General features: G+C 38.0%; 1 protein-coding gene across 1 annotated transcript in view; it reads left to right on the top strand.

The window, feature by feature from the left end:
* PPP1R3A (protein phosphatase 1 regulatory subunit 3A) overlaps nt 1-18,102 on the top strand; it is a 43,821-nt gene extending 25,719 nt beyond the window's left edge. Inside the window, exons 2-4 of the mRNA XM_042469938.1 lie at nt 11,039-11,097; nt 11,211-11,341; nt 14,177-18,102. Of these exons, the coding sequence (XP_042325872.1) occupies nt 11,039-11,097; nt 11,211-11,341; nt 14,177-16,876 (2,890 nt within the window). The 3' untranslated portion in view covers nt 16,877-18,102. The remainder of the gene's footprint in view (nt 1-11,038; nt 11,098-11,210; nt 11,342-14,176) is intronic.
* Nucleotides 18,103-19,239: the final 1,137 nt, after the last annotated feature.

Here is a 19,239-nt window from a genome sequence, read left to right as displayed (position 1 = left end):
TACATTTCAATGTGTTCAGTAGAGGTTACTGGTAAGCAAGTTCTGCATAGAACAATAGCTTACATTTTAGAACTGAGTAATAAAGTTAGAATCATCATTATCTTTTTTTAATTAATCAGTTTTTATCAATGTGTTGTACTAAAAAAATATGGCAGGGTGAGTCAAACACTCTAGTGTAAAGTATTTTAAAATCACAATAATGTACATACTTGCCCTAGAGGCACTCACGTAACAATGTTGGTTTGAAAATGAGTGAGGGCATAAAAAAAACTTCATAAGACTACATCCACAGGCACCAGAAGACAGTTCAGGCTTCTCATTGTAGATTGGTCTAGAGTGGATCAAACCAACATAAATCAAACACTATCTTTTATTAAAATTGTGGTCAAACACCTTCAGCATTAAAAATCGCCAAAAGATTTTTATGGCTTTACTGGTGTAAATGGCATGATGTAAGTGGTTTCAATTCCTTAGAAGTTGCAAAAGGGTCACACAGGTCCTGTTACACTGCACAAGTAGTTACTTTATTTAGGAGGATGCATACATACAGTACTTAGTGGTGGATGGGTAGTTAGATTGATTGTTGAGCAGTAGCTTTGTAAGATTGCTTGTACCATAGTGTCAGCCAGTAATTCTAGTTTCTTTCTGTTGGTGCCATTTTATCCTATTTAATAAAAGCTCAGCAAACCTCTCTGTGGGCTTGGATCAGAATGCATTCACACTGATTTTTTTTGTATCCGGGGACAACATGAGAAAACAGAAAAAAAGAAAATCAAGGGCCCACAGAGTAAAAGAGAAGAGACATAGCCACACTCCCCCCAGCTGTTATTGTGCAATAGAGGAAGCAGATGGGAAGAGACCACAGCCTCCAACACTTATAATATACTTTCTCCTTATGGGTCATAACCAGCACATGCCAAACCCATGTAGGATACACTATAAAAATATAGGTCAGCAATTGTATGCAGACTTACTTCTGAGTAAGGTCTATTGACTTCAGTGGCATTTATTTATAAGTAAACCTATATAGGATTCCTCTGCAATGTTGCTTCATCCCCCTTTCCTAAATGGTGATATGCTTCATAGATAATTTTTATCAGTGTTATCTATTTACTTTGACGGACAACAGGGGATTTTGTGGTCTCTTTGCTAAAGCTTTTTGTAAGAAGGAACTATGTATTCCACGTATGAAGCACATTAAAAGGCTGGTGCCTTCTGAGTCAATCTGAAAAAAGATGTTTCTACAAAGCTATTCATTTTACTGTTCCATATATACACACACAACATCATAGCAAGAACCAGAAAATTTAATCTCCTGTTGTCTAAATAATCTAAAGGCACTAGATCTTGTCTGATCATTGAAGTTAAGCAAAGTTAGCCTTGGTTAGTACTTGGTTAGGAGACTACCAAGAAATATCATGTGCTGTAGGCTCTATTTCAGAGGAAGGTACTGGCAAAACCAACTCTGAGGATTCTTCACCTGAGAAACCTTATGAATTTCATGGGATCACCATAATTCAACAGGCAACTTGAAGGTACATATACATGCCATCCTTTTAAATGGATGGTAAACATAGAGATTTCATGGGCATTTACTGAGTCCTAGAGACAACTTCCTTAGGAGGTGGCAGACACTTATTCCCACACTGCTGTTCTTAGATCAATTGACTCTCTTAGTATTACTTATCATTATTAGTTCATATGACTAGTTATATCCTAGTCACTTCTTTTCCTCAATGATCCCTGCTAAATCCTTGTTTATCATCCAATTATCACCTCCTACTCTCAGATGAGAAAATGAAAGCATACTATATGGAGGTCCTATGTTTGACTGACTAACATCATATTGCTACTTGTTCTTTCTGTCACTGAAGTTTTCTCTTTTCTTTTCCCTGCTGTTTATATATGTGTGGGCCTAAATCCCTAAAGGCACCAGATGCTGTCTAATCTTGGAAGCTAAGCAGGGTCAGCTCTAGTTAATACATGAATGGGAGACTGTCCATTAATACGAGGTGCTGTAGGCTACATTTCCGAGGAAAGTCTTGCAAAAACTACCTCTGAGTAGTCCTTACTTAAGAAATCTCTATGAAAAATAAACTCATTTGAATTGTGGTGCTGGAGAAGAGTACTTAGGATACCGTGGACAGTCAAAATGACAAACAGATGGGTCTTGGAACTGATCAAGCCAGAGACCTTATTAGAAGCCAAGCTGATAAAACTGAGACTGATGTATTTGGCCATATAATGAGAAAGCATTGATCACTGGAAAAGACAATAATGCTAGGAAAAGTAGAAGGCAGAAGAAGGAGAAAAGAGCACATGGCAGTCGGGGGGAAACTGGCATGGGATTGCAGGAAATAAGCAGTGAAGTGGAAGATCGGGATCCTGGAGGTATCTCATCTACAGGTTGAGGTCGACTTGGGGACAGTTAACAACAAACAAATGAAATTCGTGGAGTCACCATAAGTTGACAGGCAACTTGAAGGCGCTTACACATTCACAAATGTGACTAATCTATGCAAAGCAAATTGAAGCAGTGATTGTATCATAAGGATTCCTGGAAATTCCCTAAAAGAAGTCTGAGGCTGTATAGACTGGCCTTTAAGGCTGGCCTGGAGGCAGAGTCAGTGTGTGCAGCATCCATACGATGCATGCCCAGACTCTGCCCCCAGGCAGCGTGATGCCATGTGCTGCACCACATGGTGCACAGTGTCACAGCGTTCCTCTGGTGCTGCTTCTAGATGTCAAAGGAACATTGAAAAGCTATGGCGCCCTTTCCCTGGTGCAGAAAGGAGCCACTTTTTGTGGCTCCTTTTTGCCCCACAAAAAGGCGAGATTAGGTCCATGGCATGTGGTTACTGCAGCCCCAATCTGGTGCTAAAAGGGGCATCCTGTACAGCCCCTAAGCATATTAACTAAATTAAAGACTGCTGGGTTCTTTCTAGAAAGCTATGGCCATTAAATATTATGTGGAGCTGGTCTAATGCCAATATATCTACAGCATAATTTCCAGTTATTCTAGTTTGAAAAAACAGTAAACAAATAAATAGGTACTTGTAATTTGATAAAAAAAATTAATGACATCTGTACAAGAGCTCCATTATAAGCAAGTTTCTCATTCATGTCACTGGGCTTATACAGGAGAACATCCTTGTTTTATTTTTCCCTACAATCTCTACATGTTCTGATTATGATTTATAATGCCCTCTACAACTAAGGCCTTAGCTACTTGAAGGATCATATTCTCCTGTATGACCCTGTCCATGTTTTGAGATTTTCTCAAGAGGTTCTTCTCTCTGTCCCCTCACCTTCACAGCTACTTTTTGATAAGAACTCAGAGAGGGCCTTCTCAGTGGCTGTTCATGAACTCTCTTGCTAAGAAATTAGACTGGTCATGTTCCTTGCCCTCTTACCACAGGTGGGCAAAAACTTTTTAGCTTTGGCAGGCCTTGGAATCATAGAATAGAATCATAAAATCATAGAGTTGGAAAAGACCACAAGGGTGATTTCCATTTCTTATACATGCCCTGTTTAAAACTTAGCCCCTTTGAAAGTTCTTTAGTCACCCATCCTGGTTTCTTGAGACATCTCCCATTTTATTTCTTCATTGGAACTATTTTACATTGTGCTTTCAGTATCTTCCTTTTGAGAAACTCCCATCCATCCTGAACTCCCCTCTCTTTTATTATTCCTGATCATGGGATCACCCCCAGTATTTCTCTAAGTTTATTGAAATCAGCTCTCCTAAAGTCTAGAATGTGTGTCTGACTATGTCTGGCTTCTCCTTTCCATTGTATAACAAACTCCAGGAGAACATGATCGCTCCCACCTAAGCATCCCACCACTTGTACCCCATTAACCAAGTCATCCCTGTTGGTTAGGATCAGATCTAAAATAGGTGAACCCCTTGTTGCCTCTTCCATCTTTTGGACAATTAAATTGTCTTCCAGGCATGTGACAAATTTGCTAGACCTTAAAATTGTGGCTGAGATTGACTTCCAGCAAATATCAGGATAGTTCAAGTCTCCCATCACTACTATATCTCTCCTTTTTGAGTGTGTGGTCATCTGTTATAGAAAGGCATAATCCAATTCCTCAGTTTGACTTGGAGGTCTGTAGTAGACTACCATAATAACATCCCTGTTGTTTCCCTCCCCTTTCATTTTTATCCAGATGCTCTCCACCTGGTTTCCGGAATATAAATTCTGGATCTCTTCACAGGTGTAAACATCCCTGACGTATAATGGTATTCTTCTCCATTCTTGTTTGGCCTATTTATTTTAAAAAGGGTACACCCCTCTATTACTACATTCCAATCATGAGACTCATCCCACCAGATTTCAGTGATGCCTTTTATATCATATTTGCTTTGTTGTGCTAGGAGTTCAAGTTCATTCTGTTTATCTCCCATGATCTGTGCATTAGTGTTGAGACACTGAAGACCGTGGGTCCTGTCCACTTGCTGCCTATGTAAGATTTTTTGCCTCTCACTATTGGCTCCTTGCACTATTTGCCTTGTTCCCTCTATAACAGTTTGACTATTATCTCCAGTCCTTGATGACCCATTGCTTAATGGGAAGAGGTCTTAATAAGATACTGGATTTTCTGTTTATAGTGGTTTATGTTTTTAACAGGTTTTAATTTTTTCATAGTTTAATTAAATTTTTCATGTTTGTATCATTGAATGTTTAGCTATGTTGTAAGCTGCCTTGAGTCTGGAATCTGCAAAAGGTGGAAGCAATACTGATAATGATAATAATAGCTTGGCCAGGATCTAATTTGGAACTGAAGGTAGATTCAATTTCTTCCATCAGAATGGTTTTCTATCCACTCTCCTGCAACCTCTCATGCACGCTACAAACATGATTGGGAGGGGGGCCTGGGAAATCTTGTGTAGCAGATTTTTAGGGTGCAGAAGGAACTGCAGGAAAGAGAGAATCGCCAGTCTTGGAAGAAGCAGTGGGAGCCTGTTGAAAAGCCCAGTTGGACCATAGCTGTTATTTTTCCTCTGAGAGCTTAGAAACATTATTTTCTAGATCTACAACTTTCAGAGTCTCTCAGTCAGACCAATCATCATTCAAAATGTTACTTTTCCAAGCTCTCATTTTCCCTTAGTGTTTAACCCTTAATACTGAACTATAAAAACTATCTTTCTTGAGTTTAAACTGATTGGTTTTGTCAGTACAATGGGGATAAATTCTGTGATCCATTTAAATATCTTGAAAACAGAAAATGCAAGATTCTTTCAGGTAGAAGTGTCAGGTGAACTGAAAATGTTCTTTTCCCAGCTCTTTCAAAGCCACATGTGGTGAGGGAAGAGTGTCAATTCCAGCTAGTCCATGCCAATTAACACAATAAGCTTTGGCCACAGAGTCATGCAACTGCCAAAATGCTATTTGTGAAAGGGAATGATGTTGGTTCCTTGGTCACCCACTGTGATCTTGGCAGTGAAAGAAATGCAGCCTGCAGAGTCACCCATTTAAAACCTATTTCCTGGGTTCATTCATACTGCTTGCAAACTTTTCTTGCGCTGAGTAACCAAAGTAGGAAGGGCTTGCTGAGGAACTGAACTTGTGACAAATCTTTGAGATGACCTTGTCACTAAGAGCAAAACTGTAAATCATTTTGACTTATGTGCCAAAATGGTTAGGAAAACTGGCTGTCACTTGATATAGTGAAATGACTGCCCAGGAATAAGGTCATGCCTATAAGCATGAAGGAGCCTTGATTTCCACATCCACCCTATGACTTTGGCACCATGACACCAAATAAATGCATGAGAGTGCTAAAATACAGGCTGATATGCTACCATATAAAAGGTGAGGAACCCCTGACACCTGGAATTGTGCATTTGGGGTGCATCTGAAGTATATGGATATGTTTACCTTAATATATGTTCATTTTTGTTCACATAACATTTGTATATGATATTTCAATATGGCATTTGAGGATTCCTGCTTTTAATTCTCCCAGCCAGGGTTGAGGCAGCATATCACCCATAGATCATAGTCTGGAGCAAAGAGGATAATCATAACATTATGAAGGTATTATTGTTATTTGGTGCATCTTAACATTTGTTGGCTGGCTTAGTGGCTTATAAGAAAAGGGCTTAAGATGTATTTTATTCTAAGAGGTTAAAACAGCGGTACTCATCAAAGCCCATCAAGAAGTACTGAAGAGTCTGAAATCAGAAAGCCTAATTGTTCTATCTCAAGAATCACTGTGAGAGAATGCAAGACTTTTCAGGTGTTGTTAAGCACTCTTGGTGATACTTAAGGAAACAAGAATAACCACAACAAACCAAGGCTGTGCTGAAATCAGAACAGACTGAGATATTTCACCCACTTCAAAATGCAGGGATGAGGGGAAACTGTGAGAGGGGAAGAGGACCAAAGTGCTTGCCATTTTGCATTTTTTAAAAGCTCTATTCTGAGGTGCTGCTTGAGTTTTGGGAAATTCAGTATGGCTGCCAATTTTGCACTCACTGGAGTCTAGAATCACATGGGTGGAAATTTCTTTCTACAAAGAGAAATCAGAGTGTTATGGAATAGAAAAAAAATGTACCACTCACATTTCATTTTATTTGTGAGGCAATGTATTAAAAAGCCTTCAGAAAAGAGTAGTGGCTGAAGTAGGTATGGGAAAGATACGAATTCAAGTCACAGGATGCAGTTAAATCACCCACTTTTTAAATTTGAACTGGTAGAAGGGATTACATCTGAATATCTCCTAAGAATGTCTTGTAAATATCTCCTCCAACAGATTCAGTTGTTTAAACAGTGTTCCATGCTGTTCGGGGAAGTTCACAATGCAGTTGTTGTCATATCAAATCAGAAGCACCATTGGCAGCATTTTCCTGATTGCATCCCACAACCTGACTGTATCCCATTGTGGAGCAGTCAGGATAAAAGGTGCAATAAGCTCCATAGTTACTGGCTGGCTGGCAGGGAGTTACTGCATGGCAGGGTTTGGACTGGATGGTGCTTGTGGTCTCTTACAATGCTATGATTCTATGACATATGACAAGTTTTCATTGATCCATTCATTGGAGAAACGAATTTGGGGGGGGGGGCAATAATTTCTCCTGTTCCTTATCAGACACAATAAGGTTATCTATTTACAATGAAGGGTAAGGAAAGTTACTTTGTACAATAACTCCTAGTATTCCCCAGCCATGCTTACTAGGGTACTCGCCATGTTAGCTGAAGGATTCTGGGGACTTTTCCAAGCTGTGATTTTCACAGCAGCCAACAAAATGCTACAGATTCTAGAGATTTTTCAGTTACATATGACTTCTATTTTCATTTTGATATGACTACCAAGTAAGTATGTGATATATATATAATCTATATATATTGTAATAGTACAGGTTGAGTCTCACATATCTGGAATTTTGAAATCCAAAATACTTCCAAAACCCTTTTGCATGGTTGTCTGAGATGGTGGAGATAATCACATGGGAAAAGAGGTGCAGGTTACATGTAGTTTGTATCTGTCTTCAACAGATCTTATTGCACTGCCCCATGCCCGGACAGTGGGCAGCCCATATGCAAACCAGGCTTCTCCGGAAGCTTTTAAAAAAATCCTGTTCGCACCAGAGAGTGTGCTAAGATCTGTCGGAGACAGATACAGACCACATGTAACCCGAACCTCTTTTCCTGTGGAATAATCTGCAATTATACTTTTGCTTTCTCATGACTCAGCGTACGCAAGCTTTGTTTCATGCACAAAATTATAAAAAATATTGTATAAAATTACTTCAGGCTATATGTTTAATATGTATATGAAACATACATTAATTTTGTGTATGTATGGGTCCCATCTCCAAGGTATCTTATTATGCACTGGTAACCTCTCGACTCGACTTCTGTAATGCACTCTACATGGGGCAACCCTTGTACCAAACTTGGAAGCTACAATTGGTCCAGAATATGGCAGCTAGGCTGGTCACTGGCAACTCCAGAGCCAGCCATATAACACCAGTATTGAAAGATCTTCATTGGCTGCCAATCCGCTTCCGGGCGCAATACAAGGTGTTCGTTTTTACCTATAAAGCCCTAAATGGCTTGGGCCCAGGGTACTTGGAGGACCGCCTCTCTCCATATAATCCGCCCCGTACTCTCAGGTCGGGCGGGAAACAACTTTTGAGAGTCCCTGATACGAGATATGCGCTGTCTGCACATAGGGCTTTTTCTGCTTCGGCCCCACAGACCTGGAACTCTCTTTCAAGAAAATACATACATCTTACCATAGTATAAATTCCAGGAACCATAGAATGTAGACATGGCAGTTAAAGTGTCTCAAAATGCAGTAATGGAGTAGTGTGAAAGAAGCATTAATTTCAATATTCTATCTAGACTGTAACTATACTTATGAAAAAAGATAGGATAAAAGTAGAAAGCTATAGAAGCTTAAGATTATCTAATCTAAACTTGAATGTTTGGGAACAGTCCACAAATGTAGGAATATAGCAAGAGCCTTTATTTACCAACTTGACCTCCTGATTGGACTAAGCATGGCACAGGGCAAATTACCTTTATAAAGAATATTCACAATTTTTCTCATCCTTGACAATGAGACTACAGGGTTCTTTGACAGTTTGGGATGCTCTCTTAAAAAATAGTCAGTTGTGATTAGATTTCCTTATTCCCATGCAAGATCAAAAAGACCATCACCATAATCAGTAGACAGTTTTTTCCCCACATAACATGTTTTTTACACCAGATACTGTATTTATGAGGGGAAAATCTACAAAAAATTGCACACAGATTCTCGAAATCATACTCAGCTTGGAGAAAATGTTTGCAACTTTTCCTTTTCCCATGAGAAAATGAAATAAACAAGGATTTCCATTCTTGCTGGAGACTTTAAGGCCTGAATCCTGATTGTAGTACAGTTGAACTTTCTTTTACTCAGATTTTTCATACATGGATTCAAGCATACGTGGTTTGAAAATGTTTTAAAAAGCGCATAAATTTCAAATATCAAACCTTTATTTTCCTTTTTTTTAAAATAAGGGACACCGTTTTGCTCTGTCATTATATTTAATGGGACTTGAGCATACATGTATTTTGTTATATACAGGGGATCTTGGAACCAAACCCCAGCTTATAGCAAGGGTCCACTGTACACTTAGAATAGATATGGCCTATTGGAGTAATGGTACACTTCAGTGTTTACACTTCTGTAGGTCAAATCAATAGGAGGAACAACACAAGTAAATTCAGTGAGTAGCTGCTGATAGGCAGTTATGTATTTCGTTGACCCACACTGCCATAGGATGGCACAGTAGTGTCACTAGGGTTGGCACACAGAATCCTTAGTAATGGTTTTTGTACTAATGTTAGTCATAAAATCATAATTCTCATACCTCCCTGAATGTAATGGTAATGGTTGTGATGTAAACAGCTAGCAAAATTAAAATTATACCTTTAAATTAAAATATGCACAGCCTAAATATATTTTCATAGATAGTTTCATGTGGTTAAAATGAAAATGTGGTAAGATGTGATGTTTTTAAAAGAAACATTATATATATATATATAATATTAAAATTTGAAACTTTTTTAAAACTGGGGACTTTCCTTTCTCCTCCCTCTGAGCCTCACTCTTCTCACACCTTATCTTCAGCATTTTTAAGGGATGCAGGTAAACACACAACCTTGTTTCTGCCAAAAGGCATATGTTTGGTAATAAATAGTATCATCCTATTAGGGTGTCACTCCATGTATCCCTCAGTGGCACCCCTGGGATGACATCAGTAATAAATACTGCAGTAAAAAAAATCACAATGTCCTTTTATTTATTTATATTGACCAGTAGTCTACATCAGTTTCTTCTTATACAGATGAGTCAACCTAGGTAATTTTCCTGTATTCACAATCTGCTTTACTGGTCCTTGGATATATGATGAGAAGAAGGTCTATTCTCCTGGCAATTGAAACAGGGGCAAATGATGTCTCCTTGAGGTTTGGGCAGAGGGTTTAGTTTAGACCAAGAGAGGTTATTTGGGCTGCATCTGCACTGCAGAAATAACCCAGTTTGACAACATTTTATTGTAGAATACCAGCTATTAATTTGTTTCATCTTGTTTTTCTAATGTTGCATACGAATGCAACTACAAAAAATCAACAGTATAAAATATAAAAGAAAGTTTGTTATGTGTAATCACATAATTCAGCCAACTGTTTCAAAGATAATAAGCATGTGGTTCAGAGGAAGTTGTAAACTATAGATTTATTTCTGGCTTACTTCATCCCCAGGCATTCAGAATATATGTGGTTCTAGACTATACAGTTTGAGCTACTGTATTGCTTGATCTTGCAAGATTATGCTTGATCTTGCAATTATTGTCTCAAATGAAATGGCTGTTTTTACTGTTTCACAGAAGCTGTGAATATTGTTGCTGTTGTTATGATGTCATGTATACAGTGCTTTTGTAGATAATAAAATCATGAACTGAAAGGATAAGTCCTTGTTCTGAATTATTTATTCCAAATTAGAATTGTGTTATTTGGACATGGTTTTTTTCAAAAAAATATTTTCAGAACCACTCACCTGATTATCTTCAAAACAGTTTAGAAAGGCAAGAGTCTCTTCAAACGTATTTGTGAAAAATTCTCACTGGTATTTTCACTGGAAAAATTACTGTTGAGATTGCAATAGTTTTTTATGAAGCAAAATAAAGCTGCTCAAAGAATAAGGAAAGCTATTTTGGGACTACAAAAACCTCCCAGAATTACCCTGGGGTACTCAGTATGCTAACTGAAAGATTCTGGGAGCTGTAGTCCAAAAAGTAACTTTTCCTAGTGGTAGTTTATTCCAGTCGACAACATAGTTTAATCAGATTTAGCATTCATTGGAAGATTCTTTATTGGGTGGCCTCATCTTATGATCTTTTAAATCATACAAGAAGACTGAAATTTAAAATTATGTTTAAGCAAAATTTCTACAGGTTGATTTTGTAGGTTAATAGCTGAATGAATTTCAAACTAAGATTTTGGAGAAGTGTTACTAAGGTTCCTCTTTCATTTAACAGTAAACAAGAAATATTGGCAACAGATGGTGAAGACAGATGGAAAAATTCCAGGACTTCAGGTACCAGACTTCTCTCACTTAGTTCTTGCTTACTTCACATTTTAATTTTAAAAAACGACAATAAAAATAATATCTTCATAGATGTTATTCAATAATTTTTCTTAACTCTTCAGAGACAGACATCCCCCAAATCCTTTATTCACATGTGGATGATAACGAAATTAAGCAAAGGAAAGAAAATGTAGGTGAACATGTGGAAGAAACTGAAGATGATAATGAAAATGAAAAAGAATTAGAGTTGCTGGTAAGTGTTGTGTATTTATATGTATAATATAACCAATATATTTCTCAGAGAGTGCAATCTTTCAAAACTTCATCTCTGCTGATAAGTATCTTAAGTGAGCTACCACTGCTATACAAATGCTGGAGCTTAGATTAAATTTTGACTGTGATCAATGGCATAAGATATTACAATTCCATAAGCCTCATTATCCTAAATTTGTCTTAACTTTGTCGAAACGTCAGGAATAAACTCTTCTAGAACATGGCCACATAGCCCAAAAAAAAAAAAAACCCCCACAAAAAACTATGTCTTAACTCTCTTCTTCATTTTTTTTAAAACACAGACTATAGGTGAAAATTGGAAGAATCTTATTTCAAAGTCCTGTCTCTCTCAGCTTTGTGATTAGCATTCACTTAGATTTTTGATTCATTCCATCTTTTGTTCTACATTTAAGACTTCTTGCACAGGCTGTGGTTGGGACTTTTTGCCTCTCAATGGCTCATCAGCAGCAGTGTTATGTGAGGCATTCATTTTAGCATCTGGCCAATAGAGTAAGGTGAATTTTGTTGTATCCCTACTATTCAATGCCACTGATATGTTTTGTTATTGTGTGCCTTCAAGTCATTTATGACTTATGGTTAACCTATCACTAAGTGTGGGCATGTGTTGTGTTGGTGACAGAATTTGTTCAGAAGGGGTTTGCACTTGCCTTCCTCTGAGGTAGAGAGTGTGTGACTTGCCAAGGTTACCCAGTAGGCTTCTGTGGCTGAGCAGAATTCAAACCCTGGTCTTCTAGGGTCTCCTGGCACTCAGACCACTATATAATGGTTGTCCTCTCCAGGATGATCTCTTTTGTCCACAGTTGGGCACCTGAGTATTACTTTAGTAGATAGGATTTTCATTATGTTCAAACTTTCCCATGGGTCTTGTCCATGAATATCACTTGCCCATTATAAAATATCAATCACTAGTATTTGCTAGTCTCACGTAAACTTATAGATCAACATATTAATACTAAACATTAACTTTATCCAAAATGGTTTCTGCAGTGGGCATGGATTTAAACTTTTTAGTAATAGGATGGGGTGGGGTTGGGGGTTGGGAAGGGACTAATTCTTGATTTTTACTGTATTTCCTATGTATTTTTATTGTTGTAAACTGCCTGGATTCTTTGTGATTGGGCGGGCTATAAATAAATTGTTATATATTATATATGTATAAACTGCAAGAGTTTTATAAAATGGGAATAGCTGAACAGCTGAATAATTGTGATGTAAGATTGTGCTTACTTGGGAACATGCTAGGTGAAACACACAACAGTACATGTTTAGTATGGCCACCACACAGTCCTTTGGGATATTGAGAAATATTAAGGGATCTTCACATGTAAGCACAAAGCCTTCCTAGTTCAAAGTTGTCACCAGGTGTGGGAGCTTCCGCTGCTTGAATAATCAGAACCTTAGTATTATTATTTTTGTAAAGAAAGAAAGTAATAGGATGGTAAGAAGAATCACAGTCTGCCTCAGTATTCCTTGATAACCAAGAGACTCAATTTTAATTTAAAAAAAAATCAAAGTGATCATCTGTACAATAAATGAGAATTGTATATATGTGTCATTCAGATTTTAATTTACCTTATGTGCCATGTAATGAATTAAACAATGGAGATCTATAATAAATGGAAATGCAACCAAATCTTTGAAACCCATAGGCAGTCGCTCACAAGACAGCTCGGCAGTTGACAAGTAACATGAGCCTTATGTGAGAAGAAGGGGAAAACGTAAGATTTGCATATAATTATTGAGATCATGCAAATGTCAGTTATGAGGAGGGAGAAAGAAGGGGGAAAACCCAGGCATCTCACTATTAAATCCTGACAGTTGGCATCACTGAAGAGCTCAGATACATTTGAGCACCAGTTGGCAGAGGGTCATTAAAACAGAATTTGCAGAAACATTAGTTCCTTCACTTTTCTTTGAGTGACGTTTTACTATTAATAGTTTGCAGAGGCTTTGCAGAAAACATATTAATAAGAGACACTGTAATGGGGGTATCTCTGCAGCAAGTGTAAATGTAATAAGGGGTGCCCAAGAAACTATACTCTAATTGATTGGAATAGAACCATCAGTTTGAGTATTCGAAAGCAATGGAAGAATGCCTTGACAAGCAACTGAAGGGAAATAATATAATTTCATATTTGGGGGATAGGTAGAACTTATTCGCTTCTGGCCTTTGCTTTCTTAACTCATTCTGCACTTTCTAGAGACTCTAAACCATTCCAGTCTGAATTCTGTAAAAGGGGTCCTGAGAGAGGAATGAAGCAAAGATAATCCTTATAGTATTTGTCAGTGTGCAAATGTGTCTTTATTTTACTGGACAATACCGTACATTCTCTAGCTTTGATGTACTGTGTCAATGCACCCACTTTAAAATAAAACATGCTTGGAATAGAATGTGCTCTGTGAATGAATTAGCTTTCTCTTGTAGAGAATATTCTCTTTAGGATTCATTTGTATGGAATGGACTTGCAGCTTACTGAACTCATGAATAAAGAGGGTGGGTTATGTGAAATGGAGGGCTGAAATGCAATTTTATTTCTCACTTTTTACACAGCCTTTTGATACACTTTATGTATTTTTTTTAAAACTCCACATAATAAATGCTTCGGTATAAAGCCTTTGGAAACATGTCTTTCTAAACCTTTCTAAACCATTCCTTTCTAAAACAAAACTTTCCTTATCTCTCTTTCATATAAATATATATGCATGCATCTGTACACACACACAAACACACACACACTATTCTATTTCTTTTCTACACCCATTCTGACCATTCTTTTTGATCCTATTTTTTCAGCTAGGTGTGGACTTCAATAGAACCAGTGGATCCACCAGGGATGAAAGGAGTTTATATGCAACTGAGCCAGTTAGATTTCAAAATGAACCACAAGAACTGGGGGAAAAGCTGGATTCTGGCTTGCTTAGGCAACCTCTGCCTATAAGCTCTTCATCTGAACATCTTTCACTAGACAAAGAGCTCTGCAATAAACAAATATATTCCACTGGAAATGATTACAGTCAATTGTCACCAGAAGAATGTACAGGAATAGACTCAGCACAGTCTTCAGAATCTTTTAGCACTGGTGAAACACTTTCATCATCACCATATTGGTCTGCCACAAAGGAAAATGAGCCTGTCCACATTACAGATGTTTTCGCAGGCAAACATGGGCTTTGTCATGAAGATGCTCAAAAAGATGAATCTGACAATGTTCTGAGAAGTAAAACGACAGAGAGATTGTTCATTGGTGGTGATGATTATGATGACCATAAAAGGGTATGGGAGATAAGACCTAAACCAAAGAGCTTGGAATATAGTGAAGCAAACCAGTTAAAGGGGAAACCTTTGGAAGGGCTGGATGACAATATCAAGCCATCTGAAGTACAACAAATCCAAGTAACATCTTCTCAAGTTCCTGATTCAAGTTTAGAAGGCATTATCAAACATGAACCAAAAAAGGAGCTATTTGAAAGGAAAAACCAGGAATATTTAAGTGGAGAGTTAAATACCTTAGATGATATGAGTGTCACAAAAAGTTCCTTAAGAAGTTCACATTCAGTTTATGAGACTGCAGAAGAAAAATTTAAGACTGAATATACCATTGACAAAGGGAAAGAAATCAAGTTGAGCATTTTAGAACAGTTTTCGGAAGAGAAACAAGATGATTCTTCAGAGGGGCACAGACAATATGTTACACCAGACATAGATAAGCTGAGCAAAGGAGAAGCAGTGGTGACTTTTAGTGTGCTAGATGAAGGAAAAGAGGAGGAAGTTCATGAATCAGTAGAGCTAGTGCCTCGAAATGACAAAGGAGGCATAAGCAAACGTAACAAGGAAAAAGAAAGATTGAGTTGTCTTGCAGGTGAATTATCTCAGGATCAGAAGAGCACAGAAAGTAGGAGCCTAGAAGTCATTCAGAATACAAGCAACCTCTGCATCAGTTGTCCAGATTTTGTAACACCAATAGAAGAACAAATTGCCACACACTCTGCATCAGTAGTACAGGATGTGTTTGATAGCAGAGAGATCTTAGAAAAGGGAAAATACAATCAGAGCCATGACCCAGCAAACAGAAACATTTTGGAGACGAAGCCCTCCCAAAGTGAACCTGACAGGGTTATTACTGGTGATCAGAGGAATCAGATCAGCTGCGGGGATCAAAGTTCTAGTGACTTAGAAAGTCAACTGGCAGAAAGAGAAAGAGAAGCAAATAAAAGAGTGCAGATGAAACACCAAACAGGTGGTGAAGCCATGTGGGGAATTAGAGATAATACACAATGTTTGAATGTAACTTCCACAGATGAATTGTTTACCTGCCAAGACCCAGTGAGACATGAAGAGACTTCAGTAGCTGAGCATGATAGTACAGGGGAAGCAGAGGCAGTTACAACTGCTTATGTAATTAAAATGACATCAGAAAGTACTCCAGAAAAAATGTCTGCTGGTAAAAAAGCAGTAATTGTTAAGCTACCTCAAGAGACTGCACTAAGTGACAGCCCTACAGAGGAGAGGGAAACAGTGTTTGATACACATGAAGAGAGAAATGATGGTTCACATTATCCTTTTTGTCAATGCAATACAGTGGGTGTGTTATGTGACACCAAATTTGAAAAGGAACCCGTTTCAGATATTTGTAATGCACGTGTGCATGAAACGGGGCATGGGGAAATGATTTCAGCATGCTGTACAAATGAAAAGCTCACCAGAGCAGAACATAACACTGAAAATGATACCTTATCAGGTAAAATATTATGGACTTCTTCCACCGAAGGAAAAGCCATTTGTGATCAGGAGTTATATGTGGACACGTCTCTAAGAGCTTCGCATCATCCTCCACAAGGCCTGCACAATGAAGAGGCTGAAGAGGGAAGCATCAGAAGAACCTTTCCCTATGTCGGTGCCAAAATGGAAGAGAAAAATTCTCCTGCTGATGTAAGTGTTGTGGGGAGCTGTTATGAAGGTTCCTCGGTGACATCTTCTGAAGGATCCCTGGAAACTCATCCTGCTGAGGGAGCGAAAGTGCTGGATCCATACACAGAGGCTGCAAACATTTCCTTGGAGTGGAAACTTGAAGAATTTCCTTCTGATGAGAATGGAGAAAAGAGCACAGATCAGTTTTCCCATCAGCCACAAATCAAACAGCAAAACTTGTTAGGGCCAACCATTTTAATTAGTGAACCTATTGAAGAAAGGGAAGAGATAAGCTCAGAATGTGAAGGCCTATTATCTGAAGCAAAACAGAATACTGAAAGCCAGGCTATTATTCTGGATCATGAAGAAATTTCTGGCCAGCAAAACGAAGCTTCTAGTTTGCCTTCAGAATGTCTTATTCTAAAGCATATTGGTTACAAAATACTTTACTTCCTCTTCTTTGTGGTGTTTTGTGTAACATTGTACCACTATGATTTAATTGTTTGCTTTGCCCTTTACTTATTTTCCCTATATTGGCTATACTGCGAGGGTGGGAAAAACAAAGAAACTGTGAAAAAGGAGTAGTGTCAAAGTTCCCCAAAATCTACACTTAATTCTTTACATTTAGTATCAGTAGCTCCAAAATGACAGCAGTGTCCACCTTTAGAACCAAGACAAGATTCCCCTCTTCCCTGGAAACACTGCTTACAAGGAATGCAGTTTTCTCCTTCATATAAGTAATTATTCTGCATAGGACCATTCTGTTTGGATCATTAAATGCCTATATCAGTAAGGGTTCTGAAGCACATCAAGTTAAAATTAAATACAGCTGTTATTCCTTATCGAGTTATGAAGATGTGAAGCTTCATTCTCTTCAGATTTTATCACATCCACTTGTTTCATCATATAGCTTCATTTTTCTGAATTGTTTTTTTTTAATAAAAGGTTTTGTATAGCAAGTATGTAAAGAGGGAATGGCATTATGACTAAGTAATAGGGCATGTTCAGGAATCTCTTGCTCTGTATATTTGTCATATTAGCACTAATGGAAGGATAAGAAATATCCCTCATCAGCAAAAAAGAAAAGAAAAGAAAAGAAAAGAAAAGCTCACCATTCCTTTATGTGGACAATGCCGCCTACAGTCATCCCCTAACATTCCTATTTTGTCAGGTAGACAAATGGGAATTTGCCATCGAGTGTCATTGAGTAACAGGAATCAGTGGCACCAGTTTGGAGACTTGATCTCCCTACAAACTATGCTATGAGCATATACCATATTAATATTGACTATGAACACAATTGACTGGGAAGTTCTCCTCCGCCTGCAAGATTTGAAATGAGTGGGACTCATGAAAGAACCTATGGATTGTGCCCCATGCATTGAATGATCTATTATGATTAACCTGCCGATTTATGTAGAACTCACTTTGTGGTTAAATAAGCTGCAGTTGTTTTTCTATATGATTAAATAAGTTGCAGTTGTTACATCTGTAATAATATTAGCAAAGTGTCATCTATAGTGATTATGATATATGTGTTAAAAAAAGTCTAAGCAGAAAAAGAAATTAGACTCTCACTCATATCAAAGAGCTGATATAGATTAATGCAGACCAGAGCATACAAACTGGAACCTGGTTGTCTTTAGACAATGTTTATATTTTTGTAAATGTATAACACAAGGGAAGAACGTTTAATTTTAGTGAAGTTTTTTCCAAGTTGGACTATCTGAATGATATTGTTTTGACCATGTTGCTTAAGAAAGACAATCTCAGTGAGTATTGGATAATAGTAATAAAAAAGTTTTGTTTGATTTTGTGTGGAATACTTGAAATCCCAAGGAAAAGGCTGAAACCTAACCATCCTGTTCTATTCTGTGGAGGTGCTGTAGAGTTTTTGTAGTCCATACTCAGGTTTTTTAGCTGTCAGTTGAAGCAGAATCTGTAGAATTCTAGCTTTCATTTTAATCCTTCGAAAAACCTAGTCTCTGCCCCTTTTGATTGTTCTAGACCAGTTGTGCAGTCACACCAATTTTGATCTGTACGTGTATGCTGAGGAACCACAAATCTATTTTGTACGTGCAAACAATTCTAGAGTTTGGTTTCAGACAGTAGCATCACTGAGGGTGTGTGTATGCAAACATCACCGGTGATACCCCAGTGTGTGTGTGTGTCACCCAGTGAGGTGATGTCCCAAACACAGGCTAGGCAACCAACCAAAGGCTGATTGCTACACAGCTGGTAGTCAGAAGCTAATGAGCAAGCCGTTACAGTTCAGCACTTACTCTACTTTACTAAATACAAGGCTTAAGTCCCAAACAGAGTTCAAGTCAGGTAAATGGCATCTAACATCAGTAAACACAGTTCAGGTAAAGCACAGCATTCAGGAACATGATGGGGAGCGAAGTAGATGAACTGATTTCTGACAACTTCTGGAGGGCAGTTCTGAGAATTTATAGACCAGCAGCTCGACGCAGCAGCTGCTTAATTAACTGCTGCTTTCTATAAATCCTCTGAGACCTCTTCAAGCCCTCCTTCTGTTATCTCTGCTTGACAAAGGTAGGTAGGGGTAAGTGACTTCTATATCTGAATGGACTCTCTGCCTCAGCTTGTAACTCCACAGAAAAGGGCATTGTGGTTTTATTGCATGTGTGGCTGCCCATCCATTTCACGTTGATTTGGATTTTTGACAGAGGAAGAATGAATAAATGTGAATAGATGTGAATTTGCACAGACACTTAACTGTTGATAGAATGTGCAAAGAAACACAACAATTAGCATGATGCACTTATGTGTAGACTGATCCGCATTCACAGAATCATAAGCCCAAACCCTCTATAATTTCTAATTGCATTGGCTTCCAGCTGCACAAGTGGAGGGTTGCGTTTGATAACACAATCATCTAAGGTAGTCCAAGCTAAGAGATATGAACTAATTGTAACCACACATGG

The sequence above is a fragment of the Sceloporus undulatus genome, chromosome 5 (assembly GCF_019175285.1).
Source record: "Sceloporus undulatus isolate JIND9_A2432 ecotype Alabama chromosome 5, SceUnd_v1.1, whole genome shotgun sequence".
Classification (NCBI taxonomy): Eukaryota; Metazoa; Chordata; class Lepidosauria; order Squamata; family Phrynosomatidae; genus Sceloporus; species Sceloporus undulatus.
The sequence above is the reverse complement of the archived record's forward strand: the minus strand, read 5'-3'. Positions and strand labels throughout refer to the sequence as shown.